Here is a 23,216-nt window from a genome sequence, read left to right as displayed (position 1 = left end):
CAAAGCCAGTTAGAGATGAAGCTTGGCAATTACTGGGCCGTGGGACACAGAATGCCTGTTTCAATAGCTTCATGACTGAAGCATCTGGCGGAGAGAAAGCAGATCCGTATCACGTGGCAAATCCTTTCGCCACTTAAAGGGCCCTTGTTTGTGTGTTGAAGTAGACAATTAATTACTTTAACAGTCTCTTATCTGACTGCTCCCTAAATCAGATTGTTTCTGCTTCACCTTTTCTCTCTCCAACCCCGCTGTGATCCATTTCCCATGTTGGTACAAGGATACTGAAAACTCTCCATCAGTCTGAATCTCTACTAATAAATTTTCATAGTACCATCAATGTGCTTATTACTAGAAAGAGACCCTCAGATCTTATCAGAGCAAGAAAATCTAAGGTCTGGAACCTGTTTCTAGTAAGGCAGCTGGCTTAAGAACTCTTTATTTTTTAGAGATTTATTCTAAAACACAGATGATGGTGGTAATAATAGTAATAATAACAGCAGAAGCCAACTAATTGAGGGCATAGTGTATGCCAAGCACAGCTCTAAGAGCTTTTCGTGTATGAGGTCATCTTTAGACTCCTAGGGGGCAGGTCCCATGAACATTTCCCTTGTACCAATGAGGAAACTGAATCACTGAGACGTTAAGTGATTTCACCAAGGTCACCTGTTAAGTGGCAGTGGCCCGGGAAGTCTAGGTTCTTACCCATCACCCTCCATTTCTTTATAATGCAGCACCAACTCTACACATACTTTGTAAGTTCATCATTATAACTCTGACTTAGGTACTAGGGATGACTACTATTCCCTACCTTATAGGTAAGTTCTCTTAAGTCAAGTTTTGGTTGAAGTCACTAGCTTAGGGCCACAAAACTAGAGAGAGGCATAGACATGAGCTGAACCCAAGTATGACTGCCAATCAGAGGAGAGCCACAAGCGAAAAGGCCACCAAGCCAGAGAGCTCATAACCCCTTAGGCAACGTGGTAGTTGTGTTCCAGCCTGCACAGGATCTGACTTGATTTTAAGCCTGAAACAAACAGTATGGACTTCTCTGCAAGGGAACTTGCGCTGAATGAGCCTGGTCTCAGGCCAGCCCTACTGCACACATGACAAACTGCACCACTGAATTTCAGAGAAATAAATGAATAGGGAAGAGGGGTATCAGAATAATTATTTCAAATCTTAACTGCTGGAAACAGAGTGTTACAGGAGTAGTGGACCAGTGCTGAAGATAAACGGGGCATTTAATGTCTGGATCAGCAGCCCCGAGTCAACAGGGTGAGGCAGAAATCGCAGGCTCTGACCTCACAGAGCTGCTTGATTTATGAAGAGGACAGCTGGAGCCCAAAGGAGAAGAACTGCATGGCCAGCTTACTTGTTGGTCATTTCTACGTAGAAAGAACCACTGGCTAAACATAAGTCGGCTAGCTCCACCAGTACTCGCTTTCTCTTTGTTCGCCCTGTCTCCTGCTGAAGCGAAGAACACTGTCCTCAGAAGGCAACGGAGGCCAAACTCGCTGAGACACGACCAACTTGCCAGACTGAAATAGGCTGGGCAAAAATAGCACGGCCCGAGCTTGGAGAGGAAGGGCCCTCGGGAAGTTCAGCACTGTCTCCACGAACGAGGAAGTTGTAGGAATGGAGGATACTGTTTAATGAGATCTGAATATCTAGGCTTGTGCAGTCTGCCACCCTTCACACTCCCCCCCTAGTTTACTTCCATCCAAGCCCCTAACGATCCTTCTAAAACGTCTGGATTCTATAACTGAAACTTTTCCTGATGATTCAGGACCAAAGTGCCCCAGATGCATCAGACTGTGAATTGTGGTCCAATCCTGGAGCTGGAAGAGGTGTGACTAAGGAAAGTGGGGGCTGCATGGGCTGCCTGAGCCCAGGGCAGCACCTGGGGCTGGGCCTTTCCCAGCACGGGCCTTCTGGGCCCTCAGATCTCTCTGAAGCTGCCATTTGCTTGGCTTGGTTAAAGGAAGTTTTTATACTTTGCAAAATGTTAAAAAGGATGTTTCAGAGTACTTTATTATTATCTCAATCAAATTAGACTTCAACAAACAATGAAAAACACACCCAAAGAGTAATTTTGAGTTATAGCAGTTTTCCCCCCCATATTTATCTATTGAATAGCTGATGTAAGCACACAGCAAAAATTGCAAACCATTTCAAAAAAGAATATCAGGAATATACAGTGAAAAATAAAGATTCCTTGCGCTTCAGCCCTCTGGTCTGCCTCCAAGAGGAAGCTTTTGCTGCCAGCTACTAGCGATATACACATGTTTTTCTTTTACACAGATGCTTGTGTATTATACAGACTGTTCTGTACCACAGTTTCCCCTTAGTAATATATCTTGGGAGAGCTCCATAATTCTTTTAACCAGCTGCAGAGTATTCCTCTGCTGGCATGAATGGTATGAACAAACCATAACTTATTTAGCCAGGCCACTATCCGTAGGCATTTTGATTGCTTCCAAATACAAGTAGGGCTACAATTAATAATGGTTAAAGTTGGGCAGGGGGGTTGGAACTTCTGCCAATTTTGTTTCTTAAAAGGGAGAAAGTTGTCAATAGTAGGCAGGAACACAGATTTTGGAGTCAGGGCCATTTAATCAATCACTGCTGTTAGTGTTTATATACTGGAAAATAAGGCATACTAAAGAATTACTTTGGCAAGACTCTTTGATATATAGTTTCTATACCAGATGTCCAGCTACAGTTATTTTCTATGATGATATAGGATGTAGTTACTTTAACAATGATAAACAATAATAAGGGCAAATGTTTACTATGTGCCAGGCTCTGTGTCAACCCTTGCAGGAAGGTACTAAATTATCAACTCCACCTTAAAACAAGAAACTGAGGCACAGTTACAGAACAGCAGAGCAGGGACTATTAGGAGGGGACTGTCCAGCTGGGGTTTTAAAATCAGAAGCCTGGGTTCGTTTGGCCCCAATCCTACCCCTTACCAATTGAATGGTCTTCAGCATGTCACTTAAGCTTACCATGCCTTAATTTCCCCTTCCAAAAAAAGTGTAAATAGCACAAGTACCAACTTCATAGGGTTTTGGCAGGATCCAGCTGAAATAATCAAACCTAACAGCTTAGGAAAAAGCCAGTTATATAGTAAATGCTCAACAGGTGGTGGTAATTTACAGCCAAAAAGCAGTCCTGTCCCATCACCCCCCCAGCCCCCCCGGTTATTTCTCCCTCCCTCCAACACACCACACACGCACTGGTGGGAGCATAAACCTGACACATAAGAGGGTGAGCCATAAATACCCAAAGGCAGGGCACATGCAGGCTTCCTCGCCGCCTTCAAGAATATTCTAGGTCAATGGCCCTGGAAAGCACACGGCAGCACCCACATTAAGCCTTCTTGGGCCAGGCAGCAGTAACGTGACCCCAGCACAGTTTTGAGCGAGGACAGTATAAATAGCCCCTCTTATTAATAGAGGAGGCTCGCCATCCAAGACCCCTGGCTAGAGGCCCTCCCTGGTGGGCTTTCCTCAGAGTTGTGGGCAAGGGAGATCGTGTGGCTTGGCAGCAGCTGCACAAGTGTCCTCATGTCCTCCAGGGGCCTCCAGCCGGCTCGCTTTCTCTCTGCAACTGGCCCACGATGCTCTGTGGTTCTGGGCCTCCAAAATAAAACCACTGCTGAAAAACCACTGCCCGCCGCTTTGCCAGCCTGTGGTTCCCCTCTTTTCGAGGTTTCCAGACCCGGATGGCTGTGCAGGGTTTAGGAGAACTGACAGCTCCTGGGAAACCCTCAAGCCCGGTTAATTTAGAAGCAATTGTGTGTCAACTATGATTTTTTTCTTTTCTTCAATATCCTTCTTGATCTCTCCACCCCTCGCTCCTGACAGCCTCTTTCTGCCTCCACAATATATTAGAATCTCCTTAGAGAAAGGCCTGGATCTTCATCAGTGAAGTTCCACTGCTCTGGGCACCAGGGAATTTGTCTTGTCCATCCCACAGTGTGACGCCAGGGACTGGAGGCAGTCACAGTGGTAAAAGGTTCAACCTATTGGCCCTTAAGGATTTGTTTCTTAACAATGCACCCAGCTTGCAGAGCATGCGGTTCTGAAAGCAGCAGAAAAGAGAAATAACATTCACTGAGCCCTTCCCACATGCAAGGCCCTGGACATCATCTCTAATTATTATAATACCAATAATGTTATGTCCATGTAACAGAAGAGGGAAAAGAAGCACTGAGGGGGCTGGCCCCGTGGCCGAGTGGTTAAGTTCGCGCGCTCTGCTGCAGGCGGCCCAGTGTTTCGTTGGTTCGAATCCTGGGCGCGGACATGGCACGGCTAGTCAGGCCACACTGGGGCAGCGTCCCACATGCCACAACTGGAAGGACCCACAACGCAGAACATACAACTATGTACCTGGGGGCTTTGGGGAGAAAAAGGAAAAAAAATAAAATCTTTAAGAAAAAAAAAAAAAAGAAGCACTGAGGAGCTAAATAACTTGTCCAGGGACATCGATAAGGGGCAAAACCAGAACTCAACCCACATCTGTTTGCTACCAAAATGTGCATTCTTCTCACAACACCATTTTGTATCCATAAGATGCAATCTCTGTCTTTACCAGTCCCACAGTCAGGAAGGTGGTGCTGCCACAGAGAGCACAGGACAGGAGGACAGGAGTTAGACTGGAGTGGGCAGGCCCGGTTCTCCCACTTCCTAGCTGTGCAATTTCAGCCTCGGTTCCTTCAGCTGTCTGAAAAAGGTGGAAGTGACAATAAGGAGTATAGTGCATAGCACAATGGCCAGCTATGGTCAACCTTCATGAGTGCATTAGCAGGAGGAAGAAGTCACACACAAAACAGAAAGAGCACAAGACGGGGTTAGGAGAGGGGCTAGAGGGCTGGGCTTGCAGGCTGGTGAAAGTTTGGACAAGGGGTCTGGAGGAATAAGAGGAATACTCTGTACCTAGAAAGAGAACACTGGTGCAGGGAGAGGTATGCAAGAAGATAAACACTGGATTTTCCACCTTTTTTTAAATCTTCAGTTGAATGTCATAGGTTAAGATAAGGGATGGGGGAAGTTAGGGCAGTGCAAATTCAGGGTTAAATGCACTGGTTTTGGAATGAAATGGAGTTGAGTTCAACTCTCAGTTTTACTAACCACATAACACCACACAGGTTTACTTAACCTCTCCGAGCTTTCGTGTTCTCCTCTGTCAAGCGGAGAAAACGATTGTAAAGAAAATAAATTATATCAAAGAGTTGGCATGAGGATTAAATGCGATAGTATCACCAAACATTTAACACAGTGCTGCCGTGATTGCTGTGGCTGTTATGTGAGAAATTTATTTTTAAGACTCATAATCAGCATCCCCAATGAAGGACTGGTGAAGTCAGATGCTCTCAGTTCTAGATCTGGGGGGGGGGATAAGTTCCAAAAAGCACCAAGCAGTAGAGGACTAAAGGCTGGAGGTCAAGGGAAAGAACAAAGAGAACCAGAGAGTGAGACAGAACAACACGGAAAATGCTCATGGGAGCACCTACCACACCCCCAACTGATGGGGGTGTCAATGATGGCTGGAATTATAACCTAACATGGCCCACAAGCCCTATAGGACCCAGGCCCTGGCCATACACCCCACCCCTCATGCACGCCAGGCATAGTGGCCCTCGGCCTGTTCCTTCCTCGAGGCCCTGTATTATTTGCAGTCCTTTCTGTCCACAGCATTCACATCTGTTCAGTTGTCATCTCCTGATCGCCCAGCTCCCTTATCACTCCTCCAAAACTACAAGAGAAAAAATCCTCCCATTACCCTGTTCTATTCCCACCTGAACACTCATCACCAGTAAGACTCAGTGGTTTCCTGGTTCAGTGCACATCTTCCCCCATCTTAATGTAAGCTCTGTGAGACGAGTGGTTTGTCTGCAGAACCGGGATGGGTGAGGATGGGGTGAGACAGTGAAGGGGCCAGCAAAAACTCAGGAGCCAAGATGGAGAACAGTTTAACACAATGCTTATAAAATCTCAAACTGAATGCAAACAAAGTCCATGATAAACAAAATATCAAAGTTTTCATGTTAAGACAGGATCAGCAACAGCGCCACGTCAAGTCATACTGGAGCCCAAGGCCAAAGGAAAAATCAGCAACACTGATCCTGTCTTTAAACTTTTTATATTTTGCTCATCGTGGGGTTTTTTTTTTTGCATTCATTTTGATTTTTTTAATTGGATTAAAATATCCTCTAGGGCCAGCCCAGTGGTGCAGTGGTTAAGTTCACATGCTCGGCTTCGGTGGCCCAGGGTTCACTGGTTTGGATCCTGGGTGCAGACCTAGGCACCGCTTGTCCAGCCATGCTATGGCAGGCGTCCCACATATAAAGCAGAGGAAGATGGGCAGAGATGTTAGCTCAGGGCCAGTCTTCCTCAGCAAAAAGAGGAGGATTGGTGGCAGATGTTAGCTCAGGGCTAATCATCTTCTTCAAAAAATATCCTTTATCTTGACTGCTGAGTTTTTGGCACCCCCTTAAATTTTGAGGCTAGCACTTCACTTGCCTCACCCTAGTCCCAGCCCTGTCTGTCTGTCTTATTCACTCCTGTACCCCCAGCACCCAGAGCAGTGCCTGGCACATGGCAGATACACAAGTAAATGTTAAATGAAAGACTGAATGATGCCAGAAGAAATACCCTAATTTTAATTTTGTCTAATTCTAAAGGAAATCACTAAGCTTTGAGACTTAAACACACAAAAGTTGAATATTCTCATCTCACCATAAGCATTAAAGACAGCGTGGATCACTGGGTTAAGAACCCAACTGGGTCCTTGATAGACTGGTTTATCATCTTGGGCGACAGTGATGGGCTAAACTGTGTCCTCGTAAAATTCACACGTTGAAGTCCTAACCCTCGGTTTCTCAGAATGTGACTATATTTGGAGACAGGGTCTTTCAAGATATAATCAAGGTTAAATGAGGTCATATAGATGGGCTCTAGCCCACTATGACTGGTGTCCTTTTAAGAAGAGGACCTCTTGACACGCAAAAGAGACATCGGGGATGCGTGCGCAGGGAGAAGAGGCCATGTGAATGAAGAGGCAGCAAGAGGGTGGCCATCTACAAGCCAAAAAGAGGGGCTTCGGAGGAAACCAAACCTTACTGGCACCTTGATCTTGGACTTCCAGCCTCCAGAACTGTGAGAAACTAAATTTCTGTTGTTTTAAGTCACCCAGTCAACGGTATTTTATTATGACAGTCCTAGCAGAACTTACACAGTGACCCACTTCCAACTTCCTTGCCCCCATCACTGGCCTATTGACCCCACGGGAAAATGAGGGCCCTAGACAATTCCCAGGGCCCCTTCTAACTCTGATGTTCCTTCAACTTTGGAAGTTTAAACCTTTTTAAGCAGACACAGAAATCATAAACACCAATTTGGAGAATTGGGAGATGGCGGTAGGGAATGCAAGTATTCTGCAAATTGTACCACCCGATAAAATTAAATTTCCTTTACATAAATCATTGACAATGAAGTCAAAGAATAACAAACAAGGATTTTATCCGTTACGTATAATAACTAAAATGTGTAAAGCACTTACCTAATAATGCTTAATAAAAATATCTAACAACAGAAGCACTTGGTGAATGAGTTGTGGAATATCTATGTGTGGCAGTTTTATAAAATTAAAACAGGATATTAAAAAAATTTTAATTTACATGCTAAAGCAATCAAAAATGTAAGGATAAGTAGAAAATAGATTTTAAAACTATCCAGTTTGATCCCAAAACTATAGCTGTATTTTTCACTAAATGTTCACAGTGGTTATATCTATAGTTTCCAAATTTTCTGCGGTGGACATGCGTGACTCATAATCAAAGTTTCTCTAAAGTTCCTATGGAGCTAAAATTCCTGATAATCCTAAAATCCATGTGAAAAGCAGAATTCTTTACATTTAAAAGAAGAAGAAGAAAAGTTTGAGGCCTGATTTAAAGGACACTGGAAGAAGCAGCAAGCCTAGCGTTCCAGAGGCAGTAATACCTAGGTCCATTTGGAGGCAGAAGGGGAAAGGTAAGCCTCTATTGTCCATTCTTCTATACCTTTGTTTCCTGGGAAACAGAAGGGGTGGGCTGGCATGCTATGCCCCTGCCTTTACCTCCCTGGGAACTGTGGGGAAGGACCAGCCGAGTGTGTTAACCCAGCTGGTCCACAAGGCTTTCCACAAGGGAGAGGACTCTCCTACACCCCACCATGTCGATGTGATTTCCAGTGACTCCATACCTATGGGACTGTAACACACCCATCACAGACAGCCTAGGAAGAAGAGAGCGGCTGCAGTGAAGGAGAGCTAAGGAAGCAGTACAAGCTGTCACTGACAGCCGTAGGCAAATGTCTCTTCTAACAAGTTTAGACTGCTGATCCAGGGGAGTGAGCGATGCTGCAATATGAGAGGGTTTTCCCAAGGAGCTCTCCATCCCCCGACCGCCCCAAGGTTTGGGGAAAAGCACTCACACTTCCTGTAGATTTGGCAAGTCCTCAAAACCAGCAGGGTCAATCTCAGAAAGTCTGTTGTAACTCAGGTTTCTGGTAAAGGGAGAGAAAACAAACAAACAAGAAACAATTGAATCAATATTCAGCATTACACTCAAAATTCAGGAATCTTCTACTTCCCCCCCCCAAAAAGACTCAAGTCCTCTCTCTCATAAACACCCCTATCTCAAGCACTATTTTAAGTAACCTTATTGATACTGAGATTTACAGACATACCTCCTCCCCACTTGCATCCATAAACAAATCACTATGAAAATCTCAAATTATCTGAAGTTGGCTAAACCCAAATGAATTTCAATTCAATACCATTTCGCCACTTAGCAACCTTTAAAGAAATTCTAAGGTAAGCCAGTCCTCTACCTACATTAGTGTACGCTGGTCCAAATACATTGCACCATATCAAGTCCAAGGCTATTCTTTCAATTAATGTTTTACTAAAGCATCACACAATATCAAGCAGTAGTAAAGAAAAGAGGGGTAGGAGGCTGACCCTTCATTGTCTATAAATCAGTGGTTCTCAACCAGGGATGACATTTGTAGCGTCTGGAGACATTTTTAGTTGTCACAACTGGAGGTAAGCAGGGTGGGGGTGTGCTACTGGCATGTGGTGGGTGGAGGCCAAGGGTGCTGCTAAACATCCTACAATGCATGAACAGCCCTTAGCAATAAAGAATTATCCAGTTCAAAATGTCAACAGTGATATTCAGAGGTTGAGATGCTCTGGTCTAAACAAGAGTTTAAGACTAAAAATTGCTCAGATGTATAGTCAAAGCTGAAGGGACCGTTCAGAAAGTCTATAAAGTAAGATCACTGTAAGATCCTCATCATAAGGCTATAGAAGAACATGGCATTCCTACCATCAATGAATAAACACTGGGAATGAGAATCACAGGAGAGGGGAGCCACAGTCACAGGAAATCACGTGGGTGTTAACGAAAGGCAGTGAAAGCTGCACATGAGGATGACAGCCTCTGTCACAACCATTCAGAATTACATCTCTCCCCTTTTCCCCCTCAGCTCTACCCTTCCAGGCAGATAGGCAGCAAGCGGGGAAGTGTTGAGTCAGCTGAGCTCCTCAGACGACACCCTCAACCAAGACAAGCTTACTCTTTCAGGAACAGAACCCACAGAGATGTGCAATAGCAAACCTGACCTTGCTCCCTGCCACCAAAATAGACCTGGGCCTGTGTATGCCAAAGAGGTTAACAATTTTCATCTCAGCTATTAACTCCACTGACGTTACTGCCCATAAACTGTACTACAAATCACGAGTTTAAAGTCTGTCTCTTAAGCGGCATATAAGTGGCAACTATCTTCGAAACTTACTCCAGAGACATTCGAATCAATGCTAACCTAGAGCTGATAGCCATTTCACTGTCAACTCAAGACGTTCATCTAAATAAAAGTCAAACTACACTGAAAATTAATGGTACATCCGTGTTCAAGGCACAGCCTGAATTAAAAGCAATTTGTCCAGAGATTATGCTACTATAAAAACTGAAGGCGGTAATTTTTAAACCACATATTGATGTCAAGTGTGGGCTTGTCTGCGCTTGGGAGTATTTATGATCGGGTATGTAGAAATCAACAGGTTAGACTTGGAAAAGAAAACCCACAAATGGAGAGAATTCCTCCACAACATAAAAAGGACTGGGCAGGTGGAAACTGTCTACTATTTTGAGCATATTATATGATAACATGGAAAAGGGGGATGGAAAGATTGTTCCTGGTCAACAGCTAATGTGAGTTTACAATGACTATAACATTTGTATCATCATAGGTAATGGGAGTTATTGAGCTGGAGGAGACATCAGAGAAAGACTCAGAAACCACAAAGGCAAGAGCCTAGAAAGGAAGTAATTAACATGGATGGTCACCCTGCCAGGTGTGGAATGAAGCCGACACAGCAGTGTCTGCCATCGGAAGGTGCACTGGCTCCTGTCTCTACAAACAAGACCCGTGCAGACTAGTCTTCTCAGTTTTCAAGAGAAGCTCAAACTCTGAATTCTTACATGAAATCTTTCCAATTCTTAAAAAGAAAAGTAACCCTGGATGGGCCAAATGTAACATATTTGCAGGCCACATTTGGCCTGAGGACCACCAGTTTTCAACCTCTCTTCTAGGCCACTGACTCCAGAGGCTGTTAGGTTCAAAAGGAATGACTTGCTTCTGGCTTATAGACGTAGCCAGGGGTGGAGCTGGGGCTCACAGGATCCAAGTCTCAGGCAATTAACTGGTGGCTCCGTTTTGAACTATCTGGAATGAAACTACTTTGCTCAATTCCCACCCCATGAGGGAATTCTTCAGTAACTCAGTATTAGGATAAAAGCATTTTAAATCATGACACCCCTTCATCCATCTTGCCCTTAGAGGGCAGGCAAAATTTATTTAAATTTCAAAAATATACAAATTCTTCTTTTTAGATAAGGCTGCTTGAGAAAAGTCTTCCATAAGCTAGTTTTATCAAAAAGCCAGACAGTATCAGGACTTAACACTGAGATTCCCATAAGTAGCAATAGAGATGAAGATACTTGTAAGTGGAAATTTAAGCTCTCACTGGGTCAGCCTGGATGCAGTAACTTTGACTTTCAATGAACTAAGAAAGCCGTGGATCAACAAACGAGTGTCAGCAGATGGGCTCTAAAGGGGAATTCTCCTCTCGGAGCGCCTACTAGCAACACAGAGAGAAGATAGCAGCTGAAGCTCGGGTCTCTCGGAATGGCTTCTACTTTCGGACACAGAGCTGCCTAGTTTTTAAGTCTGAAAAGTGACTAGTCCTGAACCCTGGGACAAACTGTTGATCATCAGGAAATGCTTTATTGCTTTATCAGAAAATGGGGGAAATATTTAGTGTATTCTCCCTGACAAGTATAATGTAAAATAAAATTCTCAGAGACATTTCCCTGTTTGCTCATTTCAAGAAGAAAAACTTCCAGCATAATTTTTTTTATTGTGGTAAAATATAAATAACATAAAATGTACCATCTTAACCATTTTTTAGTGCACAGTTCTGTGAGATTAAGTACATTCACATTGTTGTGCAACCATCACCAGTATCCATCTCTAGAACATTTTCATCTTCTCCAACTGAAACTCGATACCCATTAAACACTAACTCCCCATCCTCCCCTCCCCCCAGGCCTGGCAACCTCTGTTCTACTTTCTGTCTCTACGAATTTGACTACTCTAGATACTTCATATAAATGGAACTATACAGTATTGGTCCTTTTGTGTCTGGCTTATTTCATTTAGCATAATGTCCTCAAGGTTTGTCCATGCTGGAGCATGTGTTAGAATTTCATTTTCCTTTTTTGTGGCTGAATAGTATTCCACTGTATGGAGATATATATATATATATATATGTATGTATGTATGTATGTATGTATGTCACATTTTGTTTATCCCTTTAACAGGTGATGGATATCTGGGTTGTTTCCTCTTTTGGCTATTGTGAATAATGCTGCTATGAACATTGGTTTACTATTTTTTTCCAGCACAATTTTTAAAGTTTCTTTTAATCCCTTGATTCCTATGCTTACTGACAGCACTCATTTCTCAATAGGAAATACATTTACTCAGCCCAAGAATGGTGCAGAAAGAGGTGTGAATTCTCATCCCGGCCCTAAAGAGCAATCAAAGGGTTAATCAGTGAAAAACCTTTAATAAGGCCTTTCTTTCAGGTGGCAGCTGACATGCACACAAATCTAAAGCATCTCACTTATTTCTACAAACACAATCGCCCCTTACCAGGCCCGACATCTGAATGTGTCTTCAGCTGAAGGTTTCAGATTCTCCTGTCAAAACAATTCATCTGTCAGCAAGACAGATGCTGTCAAAAGCATTTCTGCACCTTTCAGTAGCAAAGAGGAGAGGAAAGAAACCTCAGGGAATTTAGTTACTGCCAATTGCAGCTTTCATTAAACATTTTGTCAGCCATTGTCATAACACAAATTTTCCCTGTTCTTGCACAAAGGGCGTGCAGAGCTGCAAACAATTGAGCCCAGCCGTAGACATTCTTTCAGCTAAGCTGCTGAAAGATGACTATCCAGCCCACCCTTTGCAGAACACACAGGAGGCACCTCTTCAGAGAACAGTTCAAGATTTATCCAGGTTTTGTGTGTGTCTGAAAAGCAAACTGTTGATCAGTATATGACAATGATCTGCTTGCTGAACACTTTTCCCGACAAAATCCCCTAGCCCAATCCTACAGAATTAGAAGAGCTATGTCTTTAAATAGCTGAGAAATCCCCACCATTATGTAAACCTGTGCTGTCCAATTTGGTAGCACCAGCAATGTGGCTATTGACATTTATATTTAAACTAATTAAGATTACATAAAATTAAGAATTCAGTTCCACGGCTGCACTAGCTATATTCCAAGTGTTCAACAGCCACAAGTGGCTAGAGGCTACCGTACTACACAATGCAGACAGAAGTCATTTTCATCATCACTGAAATTTCTATTAAACTGTGCTGTATCTAAATCAAGGAGTGATCAACAAATATTTCTAAATCTTGAAGTAATCAACAAATATTTAATGTGAAATGGCACCTACAGAAGAAATTTGGATTTTAAAAATAAATTTGAATTTCCCAATAATTCAAGAGCTTTGTTGAAAACGTGGCAGGGGATGGACACCAGCACTAGCCCACATCCTTTAAGCACACAAAGTTCTTAACCATCCCATCAGAGGAAAAGGCCTCTGAAAACTCAGTTTACTAGGAGGAGACTCAATAAAAATGCCCTCTGAGTGTAATTCTATAGGCTTAATCGGTATTTACATAATCTGACCAGCATCTTCCTGGACTACAACCAGAACCACATATTACAAACTTGGCAAAGGCTATTCAAAGCTGGCAAACAATAATTCACTGACTCCTTGGAAGCCGAGGGATAAAAAGTTCCGTTTACTTTTGAGTAAGCTGTGGTGAGGAAATAACCCCACGTCGTTAGACAACATAATTAGCACTTCATCCAAAAAACAAGCATTGCTCACAGACCACTGACAATACAGGCAAACCTCTTGCTAGAAAGAGAGGCACAACGCATGGCCGTATTTTTCAACATCAATAGGAATCATAACTCAAGGTGGACAGAACTGGTCCTAAATCTGTGACAAGCATCCCCTGCGGAATGAGGTTTTCCTTTTCAGTTTGGTTTCTAGGCCGGCCTATTTCCCATTACTCAACCCTGTCTGGACTCCTGAATGTGATGGTACTTTGCATATTCTAAGCTTTCAAATGTTTGCTAAACTGAATAATACAGCCGGAAATAAAAGTGTGAAGCAATCCAATGACCCAACTCTTGAGCACTAGTGGGGTGCCCGAGACTAGCCTGGGAACCTCGTGTTTCTCGGGAAATTGTGGGCTCCTGCTGTACCTCTCTTCTTAACCTCAGAAACCACACTGTTAGCCACCCATTAAAAAAGGAGTCATTTGCTTAGGACTAACTGGGAAAAAGTGATCCGTCCTTTCAAATTTCAAGGGGTGCGAGTGAGGAAGAACATACAACTTATTAAAGTTATTTAATCCTTTAAGCTTTTAAGGCTGTTTCTGCTGCATTTTTACCATCTGAGGAATTACATGTAGTACACATCAGGTTTCAATGAAATCACCACATTATTTTCCCTACACCCACATTATAAGCTTGTATGAGAATAAATTTCTTTTTATATTTAGAATATCAGATTTTTTTATATTGCGATGCTCCCCCCTCATTAACCAAAACCCACAACTGAACAGCCTGATAATACAAATGAAAGGCTTATATTGAGAATGATAAAATTGCATCTTCAACTAGAATCATTCCTCTGGCATCCTCACCCAAGAATTCCCACTCAGGAGGAGGTTCTGTACTTGCTGCCATCTTTCTTTATAAGCAAAACAGCCAGTATAATCCCTAAACTGAAGCTTTCAAAAGAAATACGTCCTCCAAATAATCAAATGCAAATGACTCGGATATCAATTCGATCTGTACAGCTCATTTTGTAAGCTTCTGGTCAGTTATAGTTAAGACAGTCGGTAATGAGTCATAGTCATTTCAATTTTTGAAAATGTTATATAGATAATTCTCTATGCAAATGAGGCCTACAAGCATCTCAAAAGAAGAGATAATACACACTAGCTATAAAAGGATCCCACAGTCACTGCCTATTTTTCACTCCTTACAATCAGCTATAGAAATCAGTGTGGGCCTCTGAGTTCTAATGCCTAAGACATCATCGGAGAGAAGTCACCAGGCCTGCCTCCGTAATCCCCTAGGTCTTCTATGTGTTTCTCTACCTTAATAGTGCACACATCTCGCTCCCCTTGTGGTTAATTTGAACACACGTCTAGGTCGTGGTCCTCTCACACCCAACAGATGTCAAATTCAACAAATATTTATTGAGTGTCTGCAATCTCTACTGCATTGTGATAAATTCTGATACAAGTTAGGATAAGATCTAGTCCCTGAGATTAAGGAGTTTACAATCTACTGGTCAGATTCATGACCAAATAATACAGCCAAAGGCTCTAATATGGCAAGATCTGGGAATATGGCAAGATTGTGAATGGTAGACCAGGAGTTGCAAGCTGGTGGTCCCTGGGCCCAAGCTGGGCTGTAGGGAAATTTGTTTCTAACTGAACAGTGTTAGGAGAAACAAAGTTTTCACCAAAAAAAAAAAAAGTTCCAGTTTCTCTTGAAAATAATCACTGGGCCAGCATTCCCGATAGCAGCAATCAGCTACATTTACTTAGCAAGTACTCCACTTGACCACAGACCTCACTGCTCCTATTGTCTCACCCAGGACCTCTTTGCTCTTTTGCAGGATCTGCCTAGCCCCTGTAAGCATGTGAATTTATCATCTCTGGTATGGGTACCATTGAGTCCAGATGGCATTCAGAGCAGAGAAGATCAGCTGTGATGAGAAAAGTTTATTAGAAAATGCAAGACCTTAGCTTAACCTGGAAGAAGAGTAGAAGAGGATGGTTTTTGAGGAATAGCACCAGGAAATAAGGCCAGAAAGGTAAAATAGTCAGGAGGGTATGGAATTAAAAAAAAAAAAAAAAAAAGCCAAGAAGTCAGGACATCCTAGAACGGAGAGGGGCAAGACACAAATGGTTTCAGGGCCAAGTCAAGAAGAGTAGCCCCATGTTGTCAGATCTACAACCTACCAGGCAGTTAAGTCAAGGGTTACATAAACCTTAACACATCCCAGTGCCAGGTCCCTCATGAACGTTAATCTGCATGGCCATTAAAATTGATTTCCACAGGAAGAGAATATCTCCTTGTTCATCCACTTAAAGTTTGACCAAAATGGTCAGAAAGCACACCATCACTGAAAGCAATCAGCATTTTCTTTCTGTATCATCCCTTAAAACAGGAGATTCTAGGATCTGTTTTTCCTACCAAAACCCTGCTTTGGCTAAAAAGAGACAAAGTAGTTGGGTGTGATGTGGTTTTTTTATGTAAGGAGTTTCATGCTTGGCTATGGGGGTGGTACTGAGGGGAAGCCCACAAATTTTCCTTAATAGTCTCTTGTTAAATATGGTACGTGCACCATTAACTCCTAAAGATTAATTAATTTAATTAAAAGGAGGCACTCCAGCTGCACCAGCCCTGCAGTTGGCGGATACTTTACAAAGGGAATTTGAGCTGCTGGCCACAGGCTGACCCTCCCACAAACCCGCCACAAAAGGAACACCACCCATGACCACCCCAGCAGGGAAGAGGAGCCTACAGCTGCCATTTGGTTTTGCTATTAGAGAAGGCGCTTTGCGGTGACATAGAAATGGGAAAGGAGGGGAGAGGGGTCAGAAGTCTGGTCACCTATCCTCTACTTTATCATCTCCGAAAGGGGATCACAAATTTGCCCTTTCAGAGAGTCCTTAAGCTCGAGAGGACTCTGGAAACTCATCACTTCCACAATAGGGCCCTTTCGCCCTTGTCGGGCACCACCCAGCACACAGCTTAATCTTCACCTCCTGAAAGCCCAGCCATTCTGCGGAACACAGGGTGGCTGGTGCCTCTGAGCCAGGCGCTCCTGCCCCATCCATCTCTTTTCCATCGTGGCCCTCACATCCTGAGGCACCAGGCACTCCAGGAAGGGCAGAGGGTTCATCAATCATGACCCAGAGGGAGCGGGAAACGCAGCAAGAAGGCACGCTCAGCTCTGCACTCAGAGGCTGGAGGTCTCCCAGTGAAACCACGGAGGAAAATTCTACTAAAGGAAAACCACACTCTACTGAGGCAGGACACGGAGACTTTTGCTTCTGTAGCAGTTAAAACAAGTCCGGCAAAAAGGACAAGAAGTGAGGGACACATTAATCTAGTGGATAAATTTGGAATCCTCTGTTCCTCAAGTGCTTTGCAAAGTCCACCAGTGGCCCTCCGGTCACGGATTACTGTTTGCCTCTCCCATCACCTCCACCTGTACCCCTCTGCCCTACAAATGTCCACTTTCAGATGAGCTTCCTGTGGAACTACCACTACAAAATACAGGGTGTTTATTAAAAGCATGATGCAGCTTTAAAATTCATTAACTTTGGGGTTACATATGAAAGATGCAAACTAGTGACATCTTACGAACACTTTTTTGATTGAACGCGTCACCCAACAGAATTTATGGGAACGATGGCACAACCACCAACCATATCTGATACTGTGATCAATTTCCTTTTGCAACACTCTGAAACGATTCTGCACTGGACACTGAGTGATTTCACACACTTCATGCCCACACCTAAGGACCCCGAGAGGAACGTCGTGATCAGAGAGGGAAAATAACTATTTTAACACAGCCCCATAAAAAGTACTCTTGGTCACAAGAACAGGGTGGCCAAATTCCAAGCCTGACTTTCTGGCAGAAGGTACAAGCGAGGATTTCACTGGGATAAAGGGATAGGGAAATTCTACACCAGTGACTTCAGACTCTTCAGAAATGAAACCTCCAATAACGTATTACTTCCAGAGTACAACAAACACTCATTAAAATATTAAAAACAAACAAAACCCCCCTTCCCTCTGAGTTCTTATATGCCGTTCTAATCACTCTTGTCTAGAGGTTTCCCAGAACTAGGAAAGGATCAAGGCATTTTGTGGCTTTTTTAACCCTCACTTCTGACAATTCACTCTCTAACATAATCCAATCAATGAAAATAACAGCATACAAACCTCATGTTACAGAAACGTATGCCAAAAGATAAAAAAAAAAACTTGCAGCAACACACCTCTGGACATAGAATGATCAGGGTTTGTTGATGTTGTTAAAGAACGTAGCTAGAAGGGCAATTTTAGGCAAGTACATTTTTGGATTACAGAAGAGCAATATACAGTTGTCTATTTGTCTCCCCTTTAAAGGGGAGGAAGAAGGAAATGAAGTTTTCTCTTTAAGCAAATACATCTGTTTAAACAGCTTACCTTAGTGTTATCAGCATCTCTTTCCTTCCCCGCCCACACACACAAAATTTTAAGGGACAAATGACATAAGTGGGTGTAACTGCCTTCCCAGAGGCTAGAGCCGTTCATAAGGAAAACCCTTTCTGGGAAGCCAGACGTTCCTAGGGGTGTGTGCTTGAGGTCCCCTATCAGCTTTCACTGGAAATTACATGCATCTTTATTTTTCCAAGCGAAATCACACCCACTACTCACGAATGTCTCTGACATCTCTTTGCGCCTGTGAGAAGCCCAAGCACCCAAAATCTATTAAGCTAATACACAAACCTAGATTTATGTGCATTTACCACAATGCTCTGCATTATAAACAGATGAAGTACAAGGTTCCTTCAAATATCATCAAACATTCTCAATACCATATTCTCTTCCAGTTTTTCAGTATCATCTTCTAGGTTTCAAATATTCAAATATTATCTCCTAGGTTTATCTTCCCTTTCTTTCCTGGCTACCTCCAAACTTAAAAAATGAAGATTGCTTGAATACAGAGAACAGATCCCTGGTGTGAAGTCAGCCAAATTTGAAAATTGAATTTACCCAAACTTTTCAAGAATACATCGCTGTATTACAAGAAGGCACGCAAGCCTCTCTAGCTAAGTATTTTTTAAAGAAAATGCACATTTTTAAAAGGTCAGCCTCCTGGCTAACAGTTAAGTCGCTGACTTTATTAGCTAGCTTATCGACTTGGGATCTCGCGCTGTCAATTTTTCCATTGGGCTTTTTAAAGTTAATGTGTGTCATGAAATGCCTGGCTGAAGCCAAAAGACAAAGTTTTTCTGTCTATGATACTAAGACGTCATGAAACACTGTAAAGTTAAAAGCCCGTCTCCATTGCTTTCCCAGGGCTTTGGCGGCTTCTCTGGCTCTGGTTGTTGAAATGGCTAAGAGGGCACTAAGTCAAGGTGCAACCACCACACAATATTTCAACATGCATTATTTTACAGACTGCTTTCTGCTATTAGAATATGGAACTTCCTTTTCAGTGAAATTATAGGCACAAAGAATCAGAACCTCCATCCTTGAACGTATTAAAATTTTATGATGTCAAAAGGAAAACTGGTGGTGAAAATGACTGAGCCACATATACTTTCATTTCTTCTTCTTTTTTTTCAATCATTCACCAAGGCCTCTAAAAAAAAGATGCCTCACCTCTTCCACATAGTCCACTCACATTCACCAAGGCCCAGTGCATCCTAACACCAAGACCTCCTCACACACACACACAGACATGCCTCTTGACAGTTTGCAGTTCCAGGTCATTTACTCCTAAAGATGTTACAGATGTATCTTAAAGGGTAGATCCAAGCGGTAAATTCCACTTGCTAAGCTATACCTTAACCAAATAACGAATACTGGTACCTACGGAAGGTGAGTCCATTTTTAAAGTCAATCACCAGCACAGGCGATTAAAAGCCCTACCAAAAATCAATAATAAGTGACTCCTTTTGGAGGCTCAGTTACAGGCTGGAGGAACCTAAGAAACACCACGTGTACTTCTGGATACGCCATACCCTCTCTGTGTGCTAGGGAGAGAAAAGAGCCATTCAATTCTCACCTTAGCAGGACATCAAGGACCGCAGGTCACAGTTACCCCAGACACCCAAGAAATCAGCTACATTGAGGCAGCTGCCTTATGAACAGCTAGAACTTCTTTGCTTAATACTTATCTGATGAACACACGTCCCTCCAGCTTCCACCATCACTCCTTGTTAAAGATTACATACTCAGATCGAAGTTTGTTCAAGTCTCTGCTCAGCTTGCCCTAGTCAATGACTCCACCATGACTCCCCTCCAATAAGCATGCTACCTGGGGGGGGGAGGGGAGCGGAGTCTGGCTGGGGAGAGGCTGACTTGCTCTCGTACGCTCCACACTGACTAAATCATAAGCCCTCTTCAGTTAGACAGTAGTTCAGCTCTGTGCCTCAAGATACAGAGGATCAAACAGTACGGTTTCGGGTAAGGCAGAGCTGGCTCGATAAGGCATTCAGCTACGAGACCCAGCCTGTCCTCCAGCTGAGACTCCCCAGGCTGGCTTCCCTTTTCCCTCACTCCTCCACACTCAGTCCTGAAACACTGTCAAAGCAAATAAAAGGTGTTCCAACCCCAAGTCCAGTCCACATGGCCACACAAGCATGACTTTGCAAAACTCTGCTGGCAACCACATTGACTTGCAGCAAACTCAACTGTGATCGATAAGCCAAAGCAGGTTCGGATTCGGGTAGGTTTAAGCTTGCACAAGCACAAAGAGAAAGCCACTCACTCTCAAACCCAAAGCGACCGCAGAAAGCACCTGCACAAACTCGTCAGGGTGGCTGATAAGGTCACAAGCGCCTCAGAAAAGATCTTCTACTCCTAGAGGCATGAGACAAACAGGAGGCCTGTCACACTGCTGGTGTCAATATTTATCTAAGGCGTAGGTATTCGCGATGGTATAAATCAGGCACTTTTTCAATTCACTCGTTCACGTCATTTGCCACTACAAAGCCCCCAAACAGAGATCCATTTACAGCTTGAGTTTCTTTTCTTCCATTTCCATACAGAAGGCTGACTGCGGGGCCCACAGTCTATGTCAGCAATAATCCCAGCAGCTCGAGAATAAAGGGTTCAATGTATTTCAGAACTGCCAATATCAAATGGCACTGCACCCGAGGACAATAAAGAGATGGGGAAGGGAAACAAAGTGCCTGCTTTCTCCCTTCCCATGGCATGCATGTTTTCCGCACTGGAAATGAGCAAAGCTTAGCCCTTGCAGCAAAGTAACTGAACCCCTAGAACCACGCCGAGGCATTTTTAAGTGTGACTTACACTGCAGGATTAACCCAGCAACCACGACCCAAAGGTATGTGAAGCTCAAAGGAAGCCATGTGCTATGCAACAGCCCTGTTTGGTCAGCTCCAATTCTCCCAGACTACCTCCTCCTTCACCCTCTATGGAGTCTTCCTCCCTCAGCCTCCCCCACCCCCAAAATAAAGGCCTACACAATTTCCCTTCCCAGTAAAAGTCAGAGGAGATAACTAGTCCATCATTATGAACATTAGGAGGCCCCTGCGACCTCTGAAAATAGCTGTGCATTGTGGAAACCAGGTTCACAAATGGATTCCTCCAAGTCTCTTCCCGTCACTCAAAGTCCTCAAGTCCCCTTTCTGCAGCGGATGCTAACCTGCAGCTCCCTCAGTCAGCTGTGTTGGCTTCTTCCAAGGAGACTCACTGCGGCGGACCAGTGGGGTAGGCCGACTTCAGGTTTCCATGCTAAGGAAATCGAGGCACTGGACAAAGATGGCTCTCTCCAGTGACAAACCGAAGAACCTGCCTCAAAGCCTTCTTGCAAAATTGCTGGGAATTGACATTAAAAAGATTCCTTAAGCCAGCTTCCTTAGGAGCTCACTAAATCTCCTTTGCTGATCCCATATACACAACTTTTCCCAACTAGATGGGTCTCCCTCACTAGGATTCTGGATACTCCATGCAGCCCGATAAGGATCATCATCCTTATTATCTGCCAACAGGCTACAAATCACTTCAATTCCTTTCTAAGCAAAACTGCGATGGCAAGTGATGAGCTATGATATATGAGGTGCGTGTGGTCTGTGAGGGGCCAACATTCCTACCTCTGCTTTAAATACGCCTGTTGAGTGAAAGCAGGCAAGCACTGAGCCCAAAATGGTAGCGGCCGAGGGTGTGGTTGGTTTTATTTTTTCTGGCATAAAAATATACATGACACTTTAAGTGGCCAGTATTTCCTCACGCACACTGAAGTTAATAATTCACAAACCAACTGACATTCATCAAGGATCAGAAAACTTAAAGGTGGTTTATGTAAACACTCCTGTTCTTGTTCTTATTTAACAGCTGGTTTATTTAACTGATGGCTTCTGTTGCCATTAGGGGCAGGTAGCACTTCAAAATACACACTACCTGGGTCACTTAGCCTCTGAGTTTCTCGTTATGCAAACTCTGGCAAGTATTTTCCTCCCTGATGGAAGAGTTAGATGATTCTAGTAAGGTGAAAATACAGGACGAAATCATCCCGGTTTGCTGATAAGACTGTTGTAATCATGCTCTCTCAGTTCTAATCCAGCCCCTCCCAATGGACAATCCCCAAGACGCCAACACAGGAAGGAGCAGTAGGTTGGTTGGAACAGCACTTATCCCAGAGGCAAGCTGCCTGGATCTCAGAGCAGACTGTCTCACCCACATGAGGAAGACATGCCTCTCCACTCAGTCACCCCCAAAAAGGAGGGAATGCCCTCTCCTCTCAGACCGTATGCTCTCCACGTCTCTTTTGACCTCACTCAACTTCAGCCTATCTCTAAAATCACCTGTATGTGTGGTGAGGATGCGGAAGGGAAGGAGTCCAAGGAGGCCTTCTCCAGCCACTATCTGAGTGTCCCCAACCTGCTACAGGACAGCAGGATTACCAGGTGGTGGTGGTGGTGGTGTTTTCAACCAAAGGAAATTAACCTTGGGGGTATGAGTTATCTGCAAAGCCGTGGACTTACTACCAACACATGATCCACAGCCTTGGTTTATGAATCCACAAGGCCACATGAACGTCCACATAAGCCTTGTTAAAGAGGTTACACATTAACCACACAGGATCTCAGGGAAGACCTATCACCTCCACCATCTCCACACCTTTTATATCGCGCCTTGAAAGGGCTTTCTGGAAGTTGCAACCATGGAATTTGAAATAAACGGAGATGGGTCCATTTTTTCAGTTTTTGTTTTTCATAAACTAATCTCAGTGGGTGCAGCTGATCCTTAAAAGACGGCGAGTTAATTCCTGAGGGGCAGAAAATGACAGCAAACCCAAGAGGGCAAACGTGTAGCATGGCCAACCCGTGGTTCTTTCCACAGGTGTGTGTGGCTAGATGTCTCAGGGGCCCAGGGAAACGATGCTTGGATAACATAGCAGAAAAGCCAGTGGTCACTCACATTGGGTTTGGAAATGAATGAATACACAAATGCTTACGAAGCACCTGCTATGTGCCAGGAATGGAGCTGGACTCCAGGACAACGCCACAGCAAGGTGGCCTCTCCCCCAGGAGTTTACAATCAGGAGGGAAAGACAGACGCTGAGCAAGTCACCAGAGATGTGTTCCAAAGGCTCTCCTGGAACAAGACAGCAGCCACCCTTGCTTGGCTGTTACAGGAAAGCTCTCTGAGGAAATCTTTAACCTCAGACCAGAAGGACTGCAGAGGAGGCACAGCTGTGAGAGCACAGGCGGGGGGGGGGGGGGGGGGGGGGGGGGGGGGGGGGGGGGGGG

The 23,216-nt window shown here is 43.9% G+C and overlaps 1 protein-coding gene across 2 annotated transcripts in view; it reads right to left on the bottom strand.

Moving 5' to 3' along the window:
- Positions 1–23,216, bottom strand: part of LRIG1 (leucine rich repeats and immunoglobulin like domains 1) — a 114,227-nt gene that overhangs the window by 69,479 nt on the left and 21,532 nt on the right. For both annotated transcript variants that reach the window (XM_046676988.1, XM_046676997.1), the window contains exon 2: positions 8,478–8,549. In XM_046676988.1, the coding sequence (XP_046532944.1) occupies positions 8,478–8,549 (72 nt within the window). The remainder of the gene's footprint in view (positions 1–8,477; positions 8,550–23,216) is intronic.

Source organism: Equus quagga, chromosome 1 (genome assembly GCF_021613505.1).
Source record: "Equus quagga isolate Etosha38 chromosome 1, UCLA_HA_Equagga_1.0, whole genome shotgun sequence".
In the NCBI taxonomy this organism is placed as follows: domain Eukaryota; kingdom Metazoa; phylum Chordata; class Mammalia; order Perissodactyla; family Equidae; genus Equus; species Equus quagga.
Note: the sequence above shows the minus strand (reverse complement) of the source record. Positions and strands in the feature narration are given on the sequence as shown.